Genomic DNA, 22,039 nt, shown 5'->3' with positions numbered 1-22,039 from the left:
ATCCACCATGGATCCACCATAGATCCACCATGGATCCACCATGGATCCACCATGGATCCACCATAGATCCACCATGGATCCACCATGGATCCACCATGGATCCACCATGGATCCACCATGGATCCACCATAGATCCACCATAGATCCACCATGGATCCACCATGGATCCACCATAGATCCACCATGGATCCACCATGGATCCACCATAGATCCACCATAGATCCACCATAGATCCACCATAGATCCACCATAGATCCACCATGGATCCACCATAGATCCACCATGGATCCACCATGGATCCACCATAGATCCACCATGGATCCACCATGGATCCACCATGGATCCACCATGGATCCACCATAGATCCACCATAGATCCACCATGGATCCACCATGGATCCACCATAGATCCACCATAGATCCACCATAGATCCACCATAGATCCACCATGGATCCACCATGGATCCACCATAGATCCACCATAGATCCACCATGGATCCACCATGGATCCACCATGGATCCACCATAGATCCACCATGGATCCACCATGGATCCACCATGGATCCACCATAGATCCACCATAGATCCACCATGGATCCACCATGAATCCACCATGGATCCATCATGGATCCACCTTGGATCCACCATAGATCCACCATGGATCCACCATGGATCCATCATGGATCCACCTTGGATCCACCATAGATCCACCATGGATCCACCATGCCTTGCCCCAGTCGCTCTTCGCTCATTAGCAGGAGGTCTCTAATTGTATTCTGCTGCCCCTGTTCAAGGCCAAGCTCAAGATCTTCGTTTCTTGGCCCACTGCTTCTGTCTCTCTATAAACGTGCTCACCATTTTGCCTCGTCTCTCTGTCCCTACGTCTCTCCTTGTCCTCCTCGTGTCTCCCCGTGTCTCTCCGTGTCTCTCCGTGTCCCCCGTGTCTCCCCGTGTCTCCCCGTGTCTCCCCGTGTTCCCCCGTGTATCCCCTTGTGTCCCCGTGTCTTCCGTGTCCCCGTGTCTCCCCCGTGTCTCTCCGTGTCTCCCCCGTGTCTCCCCGTGTCCCCATGTCTCTCCATGTGTCCCCGTGTCTCCCCGTGTCCCCCCGTGTCTCCCCGTGCGTCTCCGTGTCTCCCCCGTGTCTCCTCGTGTCTCCCCGTGTCTCCCCGTGTCTCTCCCCGTGTCTCCCCGTGTCTCCCCGTGTTGTCCCCGTGTCTCCCCGTGTCTCCTCGTGCGTCTCCGTGTCTCCCCGTGTTTCCGTGTCTCCCCGTGTCTCCCCGTGTCTCTCTGTGTCTCCCCGTGTCTCCCCGTGTCTCCTCGTGCGTCTCCGTGTCTCCCCGTGTTTCCGTGTCTCTCCCCGTGTCTCTCCGTGTCTCCCCGGGTCTCCTCGTGCGTCTCCGTGTCTCCCCGTGTTTCCGTGTCTCTCCCCGTGTCTCTCCGTGTCTCCCTGTGTCTCCCCGTGTCTCCGCGTGTCTCCCCGTGTCCCCGTGTCTCTCCTTGTCTCCCCGTGTCTCCCCGTGCCCCCCGTGTCTCCCTGTGTCTCCCCGTGTCTCCGCGTGTCTCCCCGTGTCCCCGTGTCCCCGTGTCTCTCCTTGTCTCCCCGTGTCTGCCCGTGTCTCCCCGTGTCCCCGTGTCTCCCTTGTCTCCCGTGTCCCCCCGTGTCTCCCCGTGTCTCCCCGTGTCTCCCCGTGCGTCTCCGTGTCCCCGTGTCTCCCCGTGTCCCCCCGTGTCTCTCCGTATCCCCCCCTGTCTCCCCGTGTCTTCCCGTGTCTCCCCGTGTCTCCCCGTGTCTCCCGTGTCTCTCAGCCTCTCCAGCAGCTACGAGGCGCAGATGCACCGGCTGCTCCGTGTGGTGCGTCTGCTGTGCCACCTGTACCACGCGGGGTCGGCACGCTCGCCCACCACCACCGGCGCCAATGGGCGAGCGTTTCCCACCACCCGCACCCTCCGCTCCACCGTCTTCAAGGTGAGTCAACCACGGGGTGAGACAACCACGGGGATAGTCAACCACGGGGATAGTCAACCACGGGGTGAGACAACCACGGGGATAGTCACCCACGTGGTGAGTTAATCACGGGGTGAGTCAACCACGGGGTGAGTCAACCAAGGGGTTAGCCACCCACGGGGATTGTCAACCACGGGGATAGTCAACCACGGGGATAGTCAACCACGGGGTGAGACAACCACGGGGATAGTCACCCACGTGGTGAGTCAATCACGGGGTGAGTCAACCACCGGGATAGTCAACCACGGGGTGAGCCACCCACGTGGTGAGTCAATCACGGGGTGAGCCACCCACGGGGAGAGTCAACCACGGGGATAGTCACCCACGTGGTGAGTTAATCACGGGGTGAGTCAACCACGGGGATAGTCAACCACGGGGTGAGACAACCACGGGGATAGTCACCCACGTGGTGAGTCAATCACGGGGTGAGTCAACCACGTGGTGAGCCACCCACGTGGTGAGTCAACCACGGGGATAGTTAACCACGGGGATAGTCAACCACGGGGTGAGTTAATCACGTGGTGAGTCAATCACGGGGTGAGTCAACCACGTGGTGAACCACCCATGTGGTCTCTGGTCTCTGGTCTCTGGTTCCAGGTCTCTGGTTCCAGGTCTCTGGTTCCAGGTCTCTGGTTCCTGGTCTCTGGTTCCAGGTCTCTGGTTCCTGGTCTCTGGTCTCTGGTTCCTTGTCTCTGGTTCCTGGTTCCTGGTCTCTGGTTCCCTGGTCTCTGGATCCCCTATTATCTGATTCCCCTCGTTTCCCGAGGTCTCTGGTTCCCTTAGGTTTCTGGGTCTCCTGGATCTCTAGGTCCCCCTGGTCTTTGGTTCATCTGGATCTTTAGGACCCTTGGTCCTCTTGGGTCTCTGGGTCCTCTCTGTGTCCCCTGGTTTATTGTTTTCGTTAGTTTCGGGTTCCCCTGGATGTTTGGTTTTCTGGGGTCTCTGGGTCTCCCGGGTCTCTGGTTCCCCTGGGGTCTCTGGGTCCTTTTGGGTCTCTGGGTCCCTTGGGTCTCGGGGGGGGGGGGGGGGGAGGGTTCTCTTGGCCCCCTGGTTCTCTGGGTCCCCTGGGACCTCTGGTTGCCCGGGCTCGTGGGTCGGTATGGGTGAGAACACGGGCGGCCCCCACCACTTGCCTCCACCACCACCACCGCCGCTGCCATTGACGCGGCGATGGCGCCGTGTAATTCTGCCCGGGAAATGTCACCGCGCGCACTAATTGCGAGAGCTTGGACGACCGCCCCCCCCCCCCCCCCCGGTGGTGGAGCGAGGGGGGCGGTGGCGGCGGTGGCGGCACCAGCGCTGTACCCGGCGGCGCTTGACGCCTCATGAAATATGCACGAGCAGAGCAGAGCGAGCTCCTGTGTGATGGCAGCGGCACACACACACACACACGTACACGCGCACACACACACACGCACGCACGCACACACACACGCACACGTACACGCACACAAACGCACGCACACACGCACACACACGCACGCACACACACACGTACACACGCACACACGCACGCACACGTGCACACACACACGCACGCACACACGCACACACACGCACACACACACACGCACACACACGCGCTCACGCACACACACACACATGTACACGCACGCACACACACGCGCACACACGCACGCACGCACACGTGCACGCACACACACATACGTACATGCACGCACACACACATACACACACGCACGCACACACACACATGCACGCACACACACGCACACACACGCACGCATACACACACACACACGTACGCACACATACGCACGCACACACAGTAACAACAACAGCAGCAGTCGCCATTCACCACTTGCTGACAGCGGCGTATCCGCGATGCCTGTGTCAGGCTCGGTGCACTTTGAGGCCACGTGAAGTGTCCAGAGTTCACTGGCAGGAGGTCACGGGACGCACCCAGCTGCTGCTCTATCAACCTCACACTCTCTCAACTGCCCCAGTGGCAGTCTTTAATGAGGCCGACCTTGACACCCGCTCTTATCGGTCAACGGCAAGTTAACTCGGCTACATATCTTCCTGTGCCGCATCAGCCCACCTTTTCGTCAGCCTATGCTTCGCCCGTTTAGCCCCCCTCTGTACGGCCAAACGAAAGCTGCTTGGGCATGCGGGCTACATGACCCAGCCAACGCAGCCTGCCAGAGGAGCTTGCTGATGGGACTGTGTCCAGATCTTTCAAGGATCTGTGGGGCTCCTTAGACAATCCAGTTAGGTAAAGCCCAGGAAGGATCGTAGGCAGGCCAGCCTTGATGTTTAAAACGTCAGCAGCTGTTCCTTTAATGGGCTCCACTTTTCTCAAGCATAGAGAAGGGGGGCGAGGGGTGATAACTGTGGCCAAGAAGACCCGGAGCTTCGTATGGAGTGATAAACCGGGAAGCTATCACACAAGCGTTACTAAACTTTGGAACATATGCTGCTAGACTTCTCCATAACTGCTCCATCACCGGGGTCAGGGATTCTCAAAGCACGAAGAACAAACCAGAGGCCTGGCCTACTGATGGTATCATAGTCCTTGACCAAGTCAATACAGCAGAGATGCAGGGCCTATTGGAATTCCCGGCACCTCTGCTGTAGCAGACGGACAGAGAATATGGCGTTCGTGCCGGACCACCCTGGCCTGAACCCACATCGGAGCTTGGCAAGTCAGCACGCTGCCTGGCAAGGGCACTTTCCCTGGTCTCAAACTCTGGATGGCTCTTCACACTTCCTTCACAGGCACATCATCCATCCCGTTGCCTGCGAGTTTGCTCTTTTTCCACAATATTCGTGGAACCACAGCGCCGGCAGGGTCACGGTGTTGTTCGAGTTGAGGGGCTTTTCTCCAGCAAACCCGTTCATAGAGGGGTCAGAGGCAGAGGTCGCAAACGGGTTTTGATTCCTTACCCGTACCCGGCCGCACCAGGATCGCAAACGGGTATCGGGTACCCGATTGCGACCTCTGGGATGAAGCCATGTTGCAGGCGCGGGTGGGTTGATTCTAGGAACTTGAAATGTGAGAAGAGACAAGACGTTGGGAAATGAGTGACAAACGGCGACTCACCAGTGACTCACGGCCTACCCGTACCCGTACCCGGCCCGGTACGGGTAGCCTGGTATCAGGTAGGGTACGGGTATCGGGTACCCGGTTGCTACCTCTAGTCAGAGGTCGGATCACTGTTCTTCCCCGCAAGGACGGAAATAGGTGCGGCGCTGCGGGTTGCTTCTTCAGTGGAATTAAAGCGACTCACTTGAAGCTCCCGAGGCAGCGCCCATCTCTCCTCAGTAACTCGTGACCACCATTCAACCTTGCAGCTCCGTGCGGCCTCTCCCAACCTCCGAGTGAAAGCTGCCCTGTCGCTCGCTTGCTCTGAGCTCGCCGGAACGACCTCCTCCATCAAGTCAGGGCTTCTTGGGGAGGTTTGGACCGCGTACCCCAGTGCAGCTAGAGCAGGTGCAGGAACCACAGGTCTCGCCATCCGTAGGAGGACGATGCCAATTCAAGCTGCAAGCGATGATGACATTCTTGCAGCTCCCATCAGTGAGGCGAGACCAGGCCACCGTGGGTTTGGCAGGCGCATCTTACAGATCACAAGGCGATGGTCAGGAGGTGTTGAGTTCCATGGTAGGTGCTGGTGCCAAGGACATGGGTCAGGACTCGCTGTTCTGTCGCTATAGTCCGGCAGATGTTCCAGCTTGGACCTGGGATGCATCTATGATGTGTTGATGCGCTGATGCCGGAATAGCGTGTTGATCATTACAAGTCCACAGGCTGCACAGAAGTCTACCAGCCCCCTCCTACCGTTGTTAACCGAGCTGATCTGGCCCATGCCTTCCAGTCGCTCCGTCCCAGATGCCCACGTCTTACACACACGTCCAGAGACGCACGCACACATCCACACTAAAGACCACACTCACACAAAGCACCACGCCCGGCCGCATTCATCTCCCCAGCGCTGATGTTTACTACACACCGCACCAGGTACTCATTTGAGACTGAGTCGACCTAGGGGAGGCCCAGGACCGGTTCAGATAATCGTCACTGATTTTGGCCGTGAGCGGGAATCGAACCCGGGTGGCCAGGTTCGTAGCGCAGCGTAGCGCTAACCGCTGCACCACCGCTCCCCACACACACGCACAGCCTCACACGTGCACGATCTCTCCCGCGCCCGTACACCTGTCCGCGTACGACACGAGCTGATGGCAACGTGCGTTTGAAATGCGCCCTCCCCCCCTCCCCTCCCCCCCTCCCCTCCAGCCCCGCCCCCACGACTAGCTTTGATCACAAGAACCCGCGGAGCGAGACAACGGGCGTGAGAACGGGGGGGGAGGGGGCACTGATGTCGCCAGGGCAGAGAGTGTGTGAGGGTGTGAGGGTGAGAGTGTGTGAGAGTGTTTTTGAGAGTGTGTGAGGTTGATAGAGTGAGAGTGTTTGAGAGTGTGAGGGTGAGAAAGTGTGAGGTTGATAGAGTGAGAGTGTGTGAGGGTGTGGGAGAGTGAGAGGGTGAGAGGGTGAGAGAGTGTGGGAGAGTGTGAGAGTGTGTGTGCGTGAGAGAGTGAGAGGGTGTGGGAGTGAGAGAGAGTGTGTGTGAGTGAGAGAGAGAGAGTGTGAGAGTGAGAGGGTGAGAGAGTGTGAGAGAGTGTGTGAGGGTGTGGGAAAGTGAGAGTGTGAGAGAGTGTGTGAGAGTGAGAGAGAGTGTTTTTGAGAGTGTGTGAGAGTGAGAGTGTGAGAGAGTGTGTGAGAGTGTGTGAGAGTGTTTTTGAGAGTGTGTGAGGTTGATAGAGTGAGAGTGTTTGAGAGTGTGAGGGTGAGAAAGTGTGAGGTTGATAGAGTGAGAGTGTTTGAGTGTGATAGAGTGTGAGAGAGTGTTGAGAGAGTGTGAGGTTGATAGAGGGAGAGTGTGTGAGGGTGTGAGAGAGTGAGTGTGTGAGAGAGTGTGAGGTTGATAGAGGGAGAGTGTGTGGGGGTGTGAGAGAGTGAGTGTGTGAGAGAGTGTGAGGTTGATAGAGGGAGAGTGTGTGAGGGTGTGAGAGAGTGAGTGGGTGAGAGAGTGTGAGGTTGATAGAGAGAGAGTGTGTGAGAGTGAGAGAGAGTGTTTTTGAGAGTGTGTGAGAGTGAGAGTGTGAGAGAGTGTGTGAGAGTGTGTGAGAGTGTTTTTGAGAGTGTGTGAGGTTGATAGAGTGAGAGTGTTTGAGAGTGTGAGGGTGAGAAAGTGTGAGGTTGATAGAGTGAGAGTGTTTGAGTGTGATAGAGTGTGAGAGAGTGTTGAGAGAGTGTGAGGTTGATAGAGGGAGAGTGTGTGGGGGTGTGAGAGAGTGAGTGGGTGAGAGAGTGTGAGGTTGATAGAGGGAGAGTGTGTGGGGGTGTGAGAGAGTGAGTGTGTGAGAGAGTGTGAGGTTGATAGATAATATGTGAGAGTGAGAGTGTGAGAGTGAATGTGTGAGAGTGAGTGTGAGAATGTGTGACAGTGTGTGAGTTTGGGTGAGTGTGAGAGTGTGAGCGCGTGTGATGAATGTGAGAGTGTGTGAGAGTGTGAGTGTGAGAATGTGTGTGAGAGTGTGTGAGTGTGTGAGTGTGAGAGTGTGAGAGTGTGTGAGTGTGTGAGTGTGAGAGTGTGAGAGTGTGTGAGTGTGTGAGTGTGAGAGTGTGTGAGAGTGTGAGTGTGTGAGTGTGAGAGTGTGTGAGAGCGGTCGTGTCGTGGTTAGCGCGCTGCACTACGAATCCGGCGACCCGGGTTCGATTCCCGCTCACGGCCAACACCCATGAAGATTTTCTGAACCGGTCCTGGGCCTTCCCTAGGTCGACTCAGCCTGAAATTGATGCCTGGTGCAGTGTGTAAAACATCGCCACTGGGGAGACAAAGGCGGTCGGGCGTGGTGCTGGTCACCCATTCCCTTGTATACCGTGCCAGCCTTCATAGGTGCTCGCGAACAGCACTTGCCCCAATAGTTTGTTAAGGCTATACGGGGGATTTTGTCTTTGCATTTGTATGCATGTGTGTCAACGTGTGCGTGTGTGTGTGTGTCTGTGAGCAGAGGGGCGGTGACCCACAAAGTGCGAAGAACAGCTGGCAAACAGCACTTGCCCTAACAGCCTATGTAGGTTACACGGGGGACCTTTGTGTCTGTGCGTCTGCGCGCGTCTGCGTGCGTGTGTGTAACTCTGCGGGTTGTGTGTGTGTGTGCGTGCTTGCGCGGACACATGCAACACTCGGCGTGTCACGAACAACGAGAGTTGAGCGCCGGGCGGCTAAAAAGCACAGGCGGCGCATCTGCCAGTCATCTCGGTCAACCGCCGGCACCTGAGTCTGGCCTGTGATCTCCTGCCAGCAGGGACAGAGAGCCTTGCGCCGTTCAAATGATAGCTGAGAAGTACACCTAGCCTGGCACAAGCGCCGTGGTGATGTCGCAGCCAGATGTTGCGTGTAACACTGCCTCTGCGTGTGTGTATGCCTGCGTGTGTCTGTATGCGCGTGTGTGCCTGCGTGTGTCTGTATGCGCGTGTGTCCGTATGTGCGTGTGTGCGTGTGTGTGTGCGTGTGTGCGTGTGTGGGTGTGCGTGTGTGTGTGCGTGTGTGTGTGTGCGTGTGTGTCCGTGTGTGCGTGTGTGTGTGTGCGTGTGTGCGTGTGTGTGCGTGTGTGCGTGTGTGCGTGTGTGTGTGCGTGTGTGTGTGCGTGTGTGCGTGTGTGCGTGTGCGTGTGTGTGTGCGTGTGTGTGTGTGCGTGTGTGCGTGTGTGTGTGCGTGTGTGCGTGTGTGTGTGCGTGTGTGCGTGTGTGTGTGCGTGTGTGTGTGCGTGTGTGTCCGTGTGTGCGTGTGTGTGTGTGTGTGTGCATGTCCGTGTGTGCGTGTGTGTGTGTGCGTGTGTGCGTGTCCGTGTGTGCGTGTGCGTGTGTGCGTGTGTGTGCGTGCGTGTGTGCGTGTGTGTGTGTGCGTGTGTGCATGTCCGTGTGTGCGTGTGTGCGTGTGTGTGCGTGTGTCCGTGTGTGTGTGCGTGTGTGCGTGTGTGTGCGTGTGTCCGTGTGTGCGTGCGTGCGTGCGTGTGTGCGTGTGTGTCCGTGTGTGCGTGCGTGTGTGCGTGTCCGTGTGTGCGTGTGCGTGTGTGCGTGTGTGTGCGTGCGTGTGTGAACCCCAGCCACTGGAGCCCCTGTGGCACTCGCTCAACGAGTGGCTCGTGCTGCTGGGGGTCGAGCTGCAGTCCACCCAGACCCCCGCGGACCCCCCCGGCGAGGGGGTCCGGGCCGCGCTCCTCCGCAAGCACGCGGCGCAGGCCGAGGCGTCGGGGCCCGTCTCCGAGCGGGGGGCCCGCGCGACCCCCCCGGAGGGGTCGGACGACGCGGGGGACGAGGGCGGCGAGACCGCGAGGCGGGGGGGCCCCGACCGCCCATCCCCCGCCGCGCCGGCCTCGTCTCCCGGCGATCCCCCTCCGTCTCCCGACGACCCCGGGGAGGAGGGGACGCGGGCCCCCCCCTCCTCGCCCCCGCCCGGCCCCCGTCCACGCCCGGACGCCGGGGGGGACAAGGCCGCCCCCCGCGCGGAGGCCGACGCGTCGGGCCGCCCCGGGGGGGAGCAGGAGCAGGAGGAGGCGGAGGGGGGGCCGCCGGCGGACCCCGAGCAGGGAGAGGACGTGATCGAGGTGACGGCCGATCGGCTGAGCGCCGTCATCCAGGCCTTCTACCTCGTCTGCTCGTGCACCACGCCCGACGGGTACGCCGACGTCCCTCGTCCGCGCGTCGTGCGGCGGCCTCCAAGTGCACCCGGCCCGGCGCAAACGCTGCCGCGATGCTGCCGGCGCTCGGTGGTGAACGGCGGCTCGCCGTTATTGTCGTGGTACACGGCGCGTGTGTCGTGCGTCACGTGTGCAGTGCGCGTGGCGTGTGTCGTCAGCATAGCGCGTGTGTGTCGTGCGTCATGTGTGTGTCGTGCGTCACGTGTGTGTCGTGCGTCACGTGTGTGCCGTGCGTCACGTGTGTGTCGTGCGTCACGTGTGTGTCGTGCGTCACGTGTGCCGTGCGTCACCTTGTGTCGTGTGCGGTGCGGCCCGCAGGCTCACGTCGCCGCGCTTCATCGAGTTTGTGTGCCGGCACGACGGCGTGCTCAAGTGCTTCGTCACGCGGAAGCCCAAGATCATCTTCCACCACTTCCACTTCCTGCTCGAGTGCCCCGAGCTCATGTCGCGCTTCATGCACATCACCAAGTCTCAGGTTCGACTCCCGTCCCATCCGCACCGCACCACACCGCACGCAACGACAACAACAACTCGCCCACTCGCTCGTGCATAGACTCTCACAGAGGCCCATGGAACCACTCAGACCCATAGGTCAACACGGAGACCCATAGATTCACACAGAGACCCATAGAATCACACAGAGACCCATAGATTCACACAGAGACCCATAGAGCTGCCCTCACAGTCTCCCACCATCCGGCCCCAGGTCTCACACTCCCCTTGGTCGCGGCACTTGTTGAGGCCGTAATTCGACTTGAACTCGGCAGGGTCCGGCACTTCGTGGGGACGGGACAGGAGTTCACCGGCGCCGCGGGCGGCTCGGGGGGGCGGGGGAGGGGGCCGCGGGGCGGTGAATGTGAAGCGCGGAGACGTGGTGACGGCGGCGGTGGAGACTACATTGCCGCGCCAGGTCGCCCGTGAAAGGGAGATTTGTGGTGGGAGGGTGAAGCGGGCTGAGCAGCGGGGCTGTGCGGAGCGGGTCCTGTCCCGCGTTCCCGCGACGATCCAAACTCTCTCCCAGCTCCCGAGGTCACCGTCGTCACCGTCGTCGTCGTCCGAGTCCGTAATGCGAGGGGCGCAGCGACGTGAGCCGCTGAGATGGGCGGTCGCTAGGGCGTCAGGCGCCCGTCACGCGGCCAAACCGTGGAGGGGCCCAGCGACAAACGGCACTCTCGAAAGCGGTCAACAGAAAAGGGTTCGCGTAGGATTCGGGGTGTCGCGCGTCCCTTGAATTGAGCGGTGAGAGAGAGGGGGGTGGCGCACGCCACGGGCGAGTTGGTCATCGCCACGAGTCCCCCGTGGGATGTCGTAGCGACGCCGCTCATGCTGTAGCGGAGCCCACAGCGGTCGCTGCCGCTGTTGTGTAACGGGCACGGCCCGGGGTCTCTCGATGTCCCGGCACAGCTGCCAGCCACCTCAACAGGACAGGTGACAAGCCTATCAGTCGCTCACCCACCTAAACACACACACGAACTCACCTATCCACCCACCCACCCACCCACCCTCCCTCCCACCAAGACTCGCAGATGTCCCGGGAAGACGTAGATCTCCCAGGGCAGCTGTTGCCTCCTCGACGGTGGGGGGGGGGGAGGGACGGATGCCAGCAAATCAAACCGGCGCAGGTGGCAACACGGCTGGGTTGTGATAGGTCCCCGTGTCCCGCAGCCCTTCAAGGATCGCTGCGACTGGTTCTACGAGAACCTGCTGTCGGACGGACAGGACACGGCCATGGTGCACCGTCCCGTCAGCGAGGGCGACGTCCTGCTCGTCCACAGAGGTGCGCTGAGCCCCGCGGTGACCCCCACCCCGACTCGGTGCCTTCCATGAGCAGGAATGTCAAAGCCAGGAGGTGCGGCGATGTTTGACTCTCAAATGAGGGGGTTCGTTTTTCGACTTAAAGCTTTCGTGACTGCAGGGATTCATCTTCTTGGTTCTTTCGGTGAAGTCACGTAGAATGGAAATAATAAAATGATATAAATAAAACATCATAAAATAAGACTCTGTCTCCTCGACAGACCTGTTCTCCACCTGAGGACGGCTACTTGCGTTGTAGCCGAAACGTCGTGAGAATTATTTAATTATGTTTTAATTTTTATTATTTTATTATTTCCATTCTACGTGACTTTACCGAAAGAACCAAGAAGAGGGGTTCATTCTGGAGTTCTGCCGGAGACGAGGAAGGGGACAGCGGTGGCGGTGGCAGCAGCAGCAGCAGCAGCGTGATCCCAGAAGGGATGGGGATCGCGACTTGAGAAGTGGGCGGCTGTGTGGGGTGACCTCGGCGAGGTCACTGACCCCCGAGCCTGGTCCTGGGAGCGGCGGCCCTGGGTCCCGCAGAGGCCCCCGCCGGGCGTCCCCGGCGGGGGTCGCAAACGGTTTTGATTCCTTACCCGTACCCGTACCCGGCCGCACCAGGGTCGCAAACGGCTACCCGTACCCGGCCGGGTACGGGTAGCCGTTCCCTACCCGTACCCTACCCGAAATGAGTGACAAACAGTTATTCACCAGTGACTCACGGCCTACCCGTACCCGTACCCGACGCACCAGGGTCGCAAACGGGTACCCGTACCCGTATCCGGCCGGGTACGGGTAACCGGGTATCGGGTAGGGTACGGGTATCGGGTACCCGGTTGCGACCTCTGGTCCCCGGCGCTGCGAGTGGTCGCCACGCTCACGCCGGTGCCCGCCCACCCGCTAACGAAGTGACAATGCTCCTGCGGCAACACGCGTCTCGGCCCGGCAAGTCTCGGCCCAGAGCGGTCGACGCCCGCGGCAGGCGGCGCTCGGCGCAGTCCGCAAAGCGTCGACGCGGCGGCTTTGGCAGCGGCAGCGACGGCCCCTGCATTGATTTTGCTCTTAATTTTCATTTGACCCCACGTGACCCCGCGTGACCCCACGTGACCCCATAGGACGCCCCCCCCTCCCTCCCCCGTCACGTTAGACCGACAGAGGCTGTACCATAACGTTAGGCCGACAGAGGCTGTACCGTCACACGAGACTGACAGAGGCTGCATGGTCACGTGAGCCTGGCAGTCGCTGTCGGCTGTGATTGCGAGCGAGCCCCGGAGTTAGTCTGACTCGAGCAATTTCCCTCTCGGCTGCCATCGCCGCCGCCGCCGCCGCCGCCGCCGCCGCTGCTGCCGCCGCTGCTGCTGCTGCCGCTGCTGCTGCTGCTTCCGTGTGATTTCGCCGTAATTACTCGTCGACACCGCGGCAATTACCCGGCAATTACCGGGGCCCGGCCGTCAGGAGCTCGCGGGGGGGCAGCCGCGAGCCGCCTGCTGACACCAACGTCACGGGCGGTGCAAGCGAGAGAGTGTGAGTGAGGGGGTGTGAGTGAGAGGGAGTGTGTGAGTGTGTGAGTGAGTGTGTGAGTGTGAGTGTGTGAGTGAGTGTGTGAGCGTGTGATTGTGAGTGTGTGAATGAGTGTGTGAGTGTGAGTGAGTGTGTGAGTGTGAGTGAGTGTGTGAGTGTGAGTGAGTGCGTAAGTGAGCGCGGGAGTGTGCCACGCGAGTTCAATCCCGGCCAACACCAGTGACGATTATCTGAACGTGTCCTGGGCCTCTCCTAGGTCGACTCAGACTCAAATGAGTAACTGGTGCGGTGTAAAAACATCGCAAATAGTGAGACAAAGACGTCCGGGCGTGGTGCCCGCCACCCACCCCCCGGTGTGCCCTTCCGGCCTTCATAGGTGCTACTCGCTAACAGCACTTGCCCTGGAAGCTTGTGAAGGCTACAGGGGGGATCTTTGTCTGTGTGGGCACAGACTCGGTGTTTGAGAGCAGCTGTGAGATGGTGTCCAAGGTGAGCCAGGAGAAGCTGAAGCAGGGGATCGCCGTGCGGTTCCACGGGGAGGAGGGCGTGGTGAGGGCGCACCCTGCACCCCCAGCACCCTGCACCCTGCACCCTGCACCCTCAGCACCCTGCACCCTGCACCTCCAGCACCCTGCACCCCCAGCACCCTGTACCCCCAGCACCCTGCACCCTGGATCCCCAGCACCCTGCACCCTGCACCCTGCACCCCCAGCACCCTGCACCCCCAGCACCCCGCACCCCCAGCACCCCGCACCCCCAGCACCCCCAGCACCCTGCACCCTGCACCCCCAGCACCCTGCACCCTGCACCCCCAGCACCCTGCACCCTGCACCCCCAGCACCCTGCACCCCCAGCACCCCCAGCACCCTGCACTCCCAGCACCCTGCACCCCCAGCACCCTGCACCCCCAGCACCCTGCACCCTGCACCCTGTACCCCCAGCACCCTGCACCCCCAGCACCCTGCACCCCCAGCATCCTGCAACCCCAGCACCCAGCACCCTGCACCCCCAGCACCCAGCACCCTGCACCCTGCACCCCCAGCACCCTGCACCCCCAGCACCCTGCACCCCCAGCACCCTGCACCCTGCACCCCCAGCACCCAGCACCCTGCACCCTGCACCCTGCACCCCCAGCACCCTGCACCCTGCACCCCCAGCACCCTGCACCCCCAGCACCCTGCACCCTGCATCCCCAGCACCCTGCACCCCCTGCACCCTGCACCCCCAGCACCCAGCACCCTGCACCCCCAGCATCCTGCACCCCCAGCACCCTGCGCCCCCAGCACCCTGCACCCTGCACCCCCAGCACCCTGCACACCCAGCACCCCGCACCCTGCACCCTGCACCTCCAGCACCCTGCACCCCCAGCACCCTGCACCCCCAGCACCCTGCACCCTGCACCCCCAGCACCCTGCACCCCCAGCACCCTGCACCCTGCACCCTGCACCCCCAGCACCCTGCACCCCCAGCACCCTGCACACCCAGCACCCTGCACCCCCAGCACCCTGCACCCTGCACCCTGCACCCCCAGCTCCCTGCACCCCCAGCACCCTGCACCCCCAGCACCCTGCACCCCCAGCACCCTGCACCCCCAGCAACCTGCACCCTGCACCCTGCACCCCCAGCACCCTGCACCCCCAGCACCCTGCACCCTGCACCCCCAGCACCCTGCACCCCCAGCACCCTGCACCCTGCACCCTGCACCCCCAGCACCCTGCACCCCCAGCACCCTGCACCCCCAGCACCATGCACCCCCAGCACCCTGCACCCTGCACCCCCAGCACCCTGCACCCTGCACCCAGCAAGTGTGGTGTACTGATGCGATGCGGTGTGGTGGTGTATGTGGTGGTGTGTGTGGTGCGGTGAGGTGGAGTGAGTGGTGCGGTTGTGGTGGTGTGTGTGGTGGTGTGTGTGGTGCGGTGTGGTGATATGTGTGGTGCAGTGTGGTGCGGTGTGTGGTGTGTTGTGCGGTGTGGTGATGTGTGTGTTGCAGTGCGGTGTGGTGATGTGTGTGGTGTGGTGGTGTATGTGGTGGTGTGTGTGAAATGTGTTGTGTGTGGTGTGGTGGTGTGTATGGTGCGGTGTGGTGGTGTGTGTGGTGGTTTGGTGGTGTGTATGGTGCGGTGTGTGTGGTGGTGTGGTGGTGTGTGTGGTGGTGTGTGTGGTGCGGTGTGGTGACGTGTGTGGTGTGTGGTGTGGTGCGGTGTGGTGATGTGTGTGGTGTGTGGTGCGGTGTGGTGATGTGTGTGTTGCGGTGCGGTGTGGTGATGTGTGTGGTGTGGTGGTGGTGTATGGTGTGGTGTGGTGATGTGTGTGGGGTGTGTTGCGGTGTGGTGATGTGTGTGGGGTGCGGTGCGGTGATGTGTGTGTGGTGCGGTGTGGTGATGTGTGTGGTGATGTGTGTGGTGTGTGGTGTGATGATGTGTGTGGTGTGTGGTGCGGTGTGTGCAGGGCCAGGGAGTGGTCAGGGAGTGGTTCGACATTCTCTCAAACGAGATCCTCAACCCGGACTACGCTCTCTTCACGCAGTCCGCCGATGGTGAGTGGCCACCCACAGGCCCCGTGCCCCGCACACGCAGGCACACACACACACACACGCGCACACACACACAACAACAACAACCGCCATTCGCCACTAAGTGGCGGTGACGTCACCACGACGCTTGTGCCAGGCCATGTGCACCTTGAGGCCACGTGAAGTGTCGAACGCCCGCTGGCAGGAGGTCACGGGGCAGACCCAGGTGCCACGGGTCGACTGACCGAGATGACCGAGATGACTGGCTGATGCACCACCTGTGCCCCCTACTGTGCCAACTTGCTGTGCTTTAGCCACCCGGCGCTCCGCTCGTTGTTGTGAGCGTCGCTCCTCCGCCCTCCGTTGTTGTTGGAGGGCGACTGCCTCCAACTGCCCAGTAGCGTCCTTCACGAGCCTCCTCCACTGAGGCCGATCTTGACACCGCTGGTACCAGTCATCGGCAAGTCCACTCAGCTCCACGTCCTCCTGTACCACATCACTCCATCTCTTCTCTAGCCCGTGCCGCGCCCGTTTAGCCCCCTCGATCCGGCCGAACAAAAGCTGTTTAGGCATGCGGTGGCTGGGCATGCGGGCTACATGACCCAGCCAACGCAGCCTTGCCTGCCGGAGGAGCTCACTGATGGGACTTTGCCCAGATCTTTCAAGGACTTGTGAGCTCCTCACACAATCCAGCCTGGTTAAACCCAGGATGGATCGTAGGCAGGCCAGCCTAAATGTTTCCAACCGGCGAAGATGCTCCACTAGGGGGGTCCACGTTTCGCAAGCATAGAGAAGGGAGGGAATGACCGTGGCCGAGAAGACCTGAAGCTTCGTGCGGAGCGACAGACCAGGTAGCTTCCACACAGCGTTACGCAACCGATGAAAAGATATTGCCGCTCGACTGATTCGGAGTGAGACCTCTGCTGATAAACTGGAGCCGGTCATGAGCACACTGCCCAGGTATGGGAAACTCTCTACTCTCTCCACAACTGCCCCATCACCGATTGGGAGTTGTGGGGGCGGAGTGCCCGATGGTACAAAATACCCAGGCAGGTGCTTAGTTTTGGTGGGGCTGATGGTAAGGCCCCACCTCTTAGTAGCACACTCCAGTCTCAGCAGCAGCGTCTCCAACTCCTCTTCTGAATGAGCAGCTATTACCAAATCATCGGCATACATAACGTGGTTGACCAATAGGGAGCCATCCCTTGATCGCACCCGGGCGTCGATCAGCCTCCCATTATATCTGTACCAAATGGTAATTCCCCCGGTACAGCTATTGAAGGCTTCACGAACTACGCAGTCGAAATAGATGTTAAATAATGTGGGAGCCAGAGGACATCCCTGTCGCACCCCAAGGTGTACAGGGAAAGGCTCCGACTCCCGGCCACGTAGTTTTACCCGGGCCCGCTCACCATCATGAAGGTCCTTAATGATCGTGAGCAGAGGGTCAGGGACTCCGAAAGCACGAAGAACAACCCAGAGCCCAGTCCTACTGATGGTATCATAGGCCTTGACCAGGTCAACACACACACACACACGTAGGCACACACACACATACACACACGCGCACATACACACACATAGGCACACACACACACACACGCGTAGGCACACACACACACGCAGGCACACACACACACGTAGGCACACACACACACACGCGCACACACACACACACGTAGGCACACACACACACGCGCGCACACACACACACACACACGTAGGCACACACACACACACACACGTAGGCACACACACACAAGCGCGCACACACACGTAGGCACACACACACAAGCGCGCGCACACACCCACACACACACACACACGTAGGCACACACACACACGCACACACACGTAAGCACACACACACAAGCGCGCACACACACGTAGGCACACACACACAAGCGCGCACACACACACGTAGGCACACACACACAAGCGCGCACACACACACACGCACACACACACACACGCACACACACACGCACACACACGTAGGCACACACACACGCGCACACACACACGCACACACACGCACACACACACACGCACACACACACGCACACACACACACGTAGGCACACACACACACACGCGCACACACACACGCACACACACACACGCACACACGCACACACACGCACACACACACACACACACGCACACACACACACGCACACACACACACACGTAGGCACACACACACACGTAGGCACACACACACACGCGCACACACACACGCACACACACACGCACACACACACACGCACACACACACACACGTAGGCACACACACACACACGCGCACACACACACGCACACACACACACGCACACACACACACGCACACGCACACGCACACGCACACACACACACGCACACATACACACACGTAGGCACACACACACGTAGGCACACACACACGCACACACACACACACACGCACATACACACGCGCACACACACACACGCGCACACATACACACGCGCACACACACACACGCGCACACACACGCAGGCACACACACATACACACGTACACACACACACACACGTACACACACACACACACGCAGGCACACGCATACACACATATGCACGCACAGCTGCTGCTCTGCAAATTGTCTTTGAAGTGGCCAATTTATTCAGCGTGCACACGTATGTGGGTACGTGGGGAGCGGTGGCGCAGTGGTTAGCGCACTCTGCTACAAACCCATTAACCAGGGTTCGAATTCCGCTGACAGCCAACATCGGTGAGGATTCCTTTACCGGTCCTGGGACTCTCTTATGTCGACTCAGCTTTAACGTTCATCCCCCGTATGTGGATGGAGACAGGGTTGTTTTCCTGTGTCTCCCTGTGTCTCCCTGTGTCATTGGGACACTGTGTCTCACTGTGTCTCAATGTGTATCACTGTGTCTCCCTGTGTCTCTCTGTGTCTCCCTGTGTCTCACTGTGTCTCCCTGTGTTTCCCTGTGTCTCATTGTGTCACGGGGACACTGTGTCTCCGCGTGTCTCCGTGTGTCTCCGTCTGTCTCTCCGCGTGTCTCCGCGTGTCTCCGTGTGTCTCCCTGTGTCTCACTGTGTCTCCGCATGTCTCCGCATGTCTCCTTGTGTCTCCCTGTGTCTCACTGTGTCACGGGGACACTGTGTCTCCGCGTGTCTCCGTGCGTCTCACTGTGTCTCCCTGTGTCTCACTGTGTCTCACTGTGTCTCACTGTGTCTTTGCGTGTCTCCGTGTGTCTCCGCGTGTCTCCGTGTGTCTTCCTGTGTCTCCCTGTGTCTCACTGTGTCTCACTGTCTCACGGGGACACCGTGTCTCCGCGTGTCTCCCTGTGTCTCACTGTGTCTCACTGTGTCACGGGGACACTGTGTCTCCGCGTGTCTCCGCCTGTCTCCCTGTGTCTCCCTGTGTCTCCCTGTGTCTCACTGTGTCTCACTGTGTCACGGGGACACTGTGTCTCTGCGTGTCTCCGCGTGTCTCCCTGTGTCTCACTGTGTCTCCCTGTGTCTCTGGGTGTCTCCCTGTGTTTCCCCGTGTCTCACCGTGTCTCCGTGTGTCTCCCTGTGTTTCCCCGTGTCTCACTGTGTCACGGGGACACCGTGTCTCCGCGCGTCTCCCCACGTCCCCGCCTCCTCACGTCTCCGCGTCCCCGTTGCCCCGCCCCCCAGGAACGACGTTTCAGCCAAACAGCAACTCGTCCGTGAACCCCGACCACCTGAACTACTTCCGCTTCGCGGGGCAGATCCTGGGCCTGGCCCTGTACCACCGGCACCTCGTCAACGTCTACTTCACCCGCTCCTTCTACAAGCACATCCTCGGTGAGCTCGGCGTTGGGCCGCGTTTGGCCACGGCGCCCGGTCCCCGTGCCGCGAGCGGGCGGCCCGGGGTTCAAGGCCGTCGCTCGGGCCTACGGTAACGCCAGGGTTCCGCGTCCCCGGGACTGGAGTCGCCCCGGATTGCTCGTGCCGCACGCGGCTGCCCGCGACGTCTGCGGTGACGTGACTGTCGTGGTGCCTGCAGGGGCCGACGCTGCTGCCTGCGTGTGGGGGTCTGACCCTGGCGCCCGCAGCTCTGGCGCCGCGGACGCAGGGAGAGGAAGGGGGATGGGACGGGGTGGGGTTGGGGGGGGGATCCCAGGCGGCAAATTGAGTGCGCGGCGATTATCAAATTAAAACCTCGTTGTGTTTGTGTGCTCCCCCTAGAGCTACCGCGAGCATCAATTCCACTCCACCCTCCCCCCCCACACACACTCCTCCTCCTCCGCACGCCTCCCTCCCCCCCTTCTCCATACCCTGGAGGGGGGTGGGGGGTGGAGGGAGGGAGGCGTGTGCGCGTGTGATACATGTGTACGCGTGTGTGTGCGTGTGCGCGTGACGATTATCTGTACCGGTTCTGGGCTTCTCCTAGGTCGGCTCAGCCTCAAATGTGTACCTAGTGCAGTGTGTAAACATCGCCACTAGGGAGACAAAGGCGGCCAGGTGTGGTGCTTGCCACCCACCCTCTCGTTGGCTGTTCTGGCCTTCATAAGTTCTTGCTAACAGCACTTGCCCCAACAGTCTATTCATGCTATACGGGGGATCTTTGTCTCTTGTGTGTGTGTGTGTGCGTGCGTGCGTCTCGCCCCGTGACCTCGGCTGGATAATTCAATGAGACGCTAATGACAGGGATGATGTCCGCGCCGCAACGCTCGCGATTCCATCCCCACTCGGCAACGCAGTGCAGAGGCCTCCTCCAGCGCCCGTCACTCTCACTCACTCACACACTCACTCACTCACACACTCACTCACACACTCACTCACTCGCTCACTCGCTCACTCACTCACACACTCACTCACTCACTCACACACTCACTCACACACTCACTCGCTCACTCGCTCACTCACTCACACACTCACTCACTCACACACTCACTCACATACTCACTCACATACTCACTCACACACTCACTCACACACTCACTCACTCACACACACACTCACTCACTCACTCACTCGCTCACTCACTCGCTCACTCACTCACACACCACTCACTCACTCACTCACTCACACACTCACTCACTCACTCACACACTCACTCACACACTCACTCACTCACTCACACACTCACTCACTCACACACTCACTCACTCACTCACACACTCACTCACACACTCACTCACACACTCACTCACTCGCTCACTCGCTCACACACCACTCACTCACTCACACACTCACTCACTCACTCACACACTCACTCACACACTCACTCACTCACACACTCACTCACTCACTCACACACTCACTCACTCACTCACTCACTCGCTCACTCACTCACTCGCTCGCTCGCTCACTCACTCACTCACACACTCACTCACACACTCGCTCACACACTCACTCACTCACACACTCACACACTCACTCACACACTCACACACTCACACACTCACTCACTCACACACTCACACACTCACTCACTCGCTCACTCGCTCACACACCACTCACACACTCACTCACACACTCACTCGCTCACTCGCTCACACACCACTCACACACTCACTCACACACTCACCACTCACTCACTCACTCACACACTCACTCACTCACACACACACTCACACACTCACTCACACACTCACTCACTCACTCGCTCGCTCACTCACTCACTCACTCGCTCGCTCGCTCACTCACTCACTCACTCACACACTCACTCACACACTCGCTCACACACTCACTCACTCACACACTCACACACTCACTCACACACTCACACACTCACACACTCACACACTCACTCACACACTCACACACTCACTCACTCGCTCACTCGCTCACACACCACTCACACACTCACTCACACACTCACTCGCTCACTCACTCACTCACACACTCCCTCACACACTCACTCACTCACACACACACTCACACACTCACTCACACACTCACTCACACACTCACTCACTCACACACACACTCACACACTCACTCACACACTCACACACTCACTCACACACTCACTCACTCACTCACTCGCTCACACACCACTCACACACTCACTCACTCGCTCGTGTGGGGGCAAGGGGGGATGGAGGGGGGTGTCTTGGACGTGGTGAGCGTATCGGACGTGGTGAGCGCACGTGGCGAGCGCGGGTGGCGAGCGAGCGTGGCGTGCGCGCGTGCTGTGTGTGCGTGCTGTGCGCGCGTGCTGTGTGTGCATGCTGTGTGTGCGTGCGTGGCGAGCATGCGTGCTGTGCACGTGTGGTGAGCATGCGGTGCGTGGTGAGCGTCCGTGGTGAGCGTGCATGGTGAGCGTACGTGCGGTGTGTGCGTCCGTGGTGAGTGTGCGTGGCGAGCGTGCGTGGTGAGCGTGCGGTGCGTGTGTGCGTGCGTGGTGAGCGTGCATGGTGAGCGTGCGGTGCGTGTGTGCGTGCGTGGTGAGTGTGCGTGGCGAGCGTGCGTGGTGAGCGTGCGGTGCGTGTGTGCGTGCGTGGTGAGCGTGC

General features: G+C 60.1%; 1 protein-coding gene across 2 annotated transcripts in view; it reads left to right on the top strand.

Moving 5' to 3' along the window:
• Positions 1-22,039, top strand: part of HACE1 (HECT domain and ankyrin repeat containing E3 ubiquitin protein ligase 1) — a 117,815-nt gene that overhangs the window by 71,676 nt on the left and 24,100 nt on the right. The window contains exons 11-18 of one of the 2 annotated variants that reach the window (XM_078616393.1): positions 1,806-1,965; positions 8,041-8,103; positions 9,139-9,710; positions 10,051-10,207; positions 11,398-11,509; positions 13,499-13,596; positions 15,499-15,586; positions 19,233-19,382. In XM_078616393.1, the coding sequence (XP_078472519.1) occupies positions 1,806-1,965; positions 8,041-8,103; positions 9,139-9,710; positions 10,051-10,207; positions 11,398-11,509; positions 13,499-13,596; positions 15,499-15,586; positions 19,233-19,382 (1,400 nt within the window). The remainder of the gene's footprint in view (positions 1-1,805; positions 1,966-8,040; positions 8,104-9,138; positions 9,711-10,050; positions 10,208-11,397; positions 11,510-13,498; positions 13,597-15,498; positions 15,587-19,232; positions 19,383-22,039) is intronic. The other variant, XM_078616394.1, reaches the window with a different exon arrangement.

The sequence above is a fragment of the Lampetra planeri genome, chromosome 50 (assembly GCF_965212315.1).
Source record: "Lampetra planeri chromosome 50, kcLamPlan1.2.h2, whole genome shotgun sequence".
NCBI lineage: Eukaryota > Metazoa > Chordata > Hyperoartia > Petromyzontiformes > Petromyzontidae > Lampetra > Lampetra planeri.
Note: the sequence above shows the minus strand (reverse complement) of the source record. Positions and strands in the feature narration are given on the sequence as shown.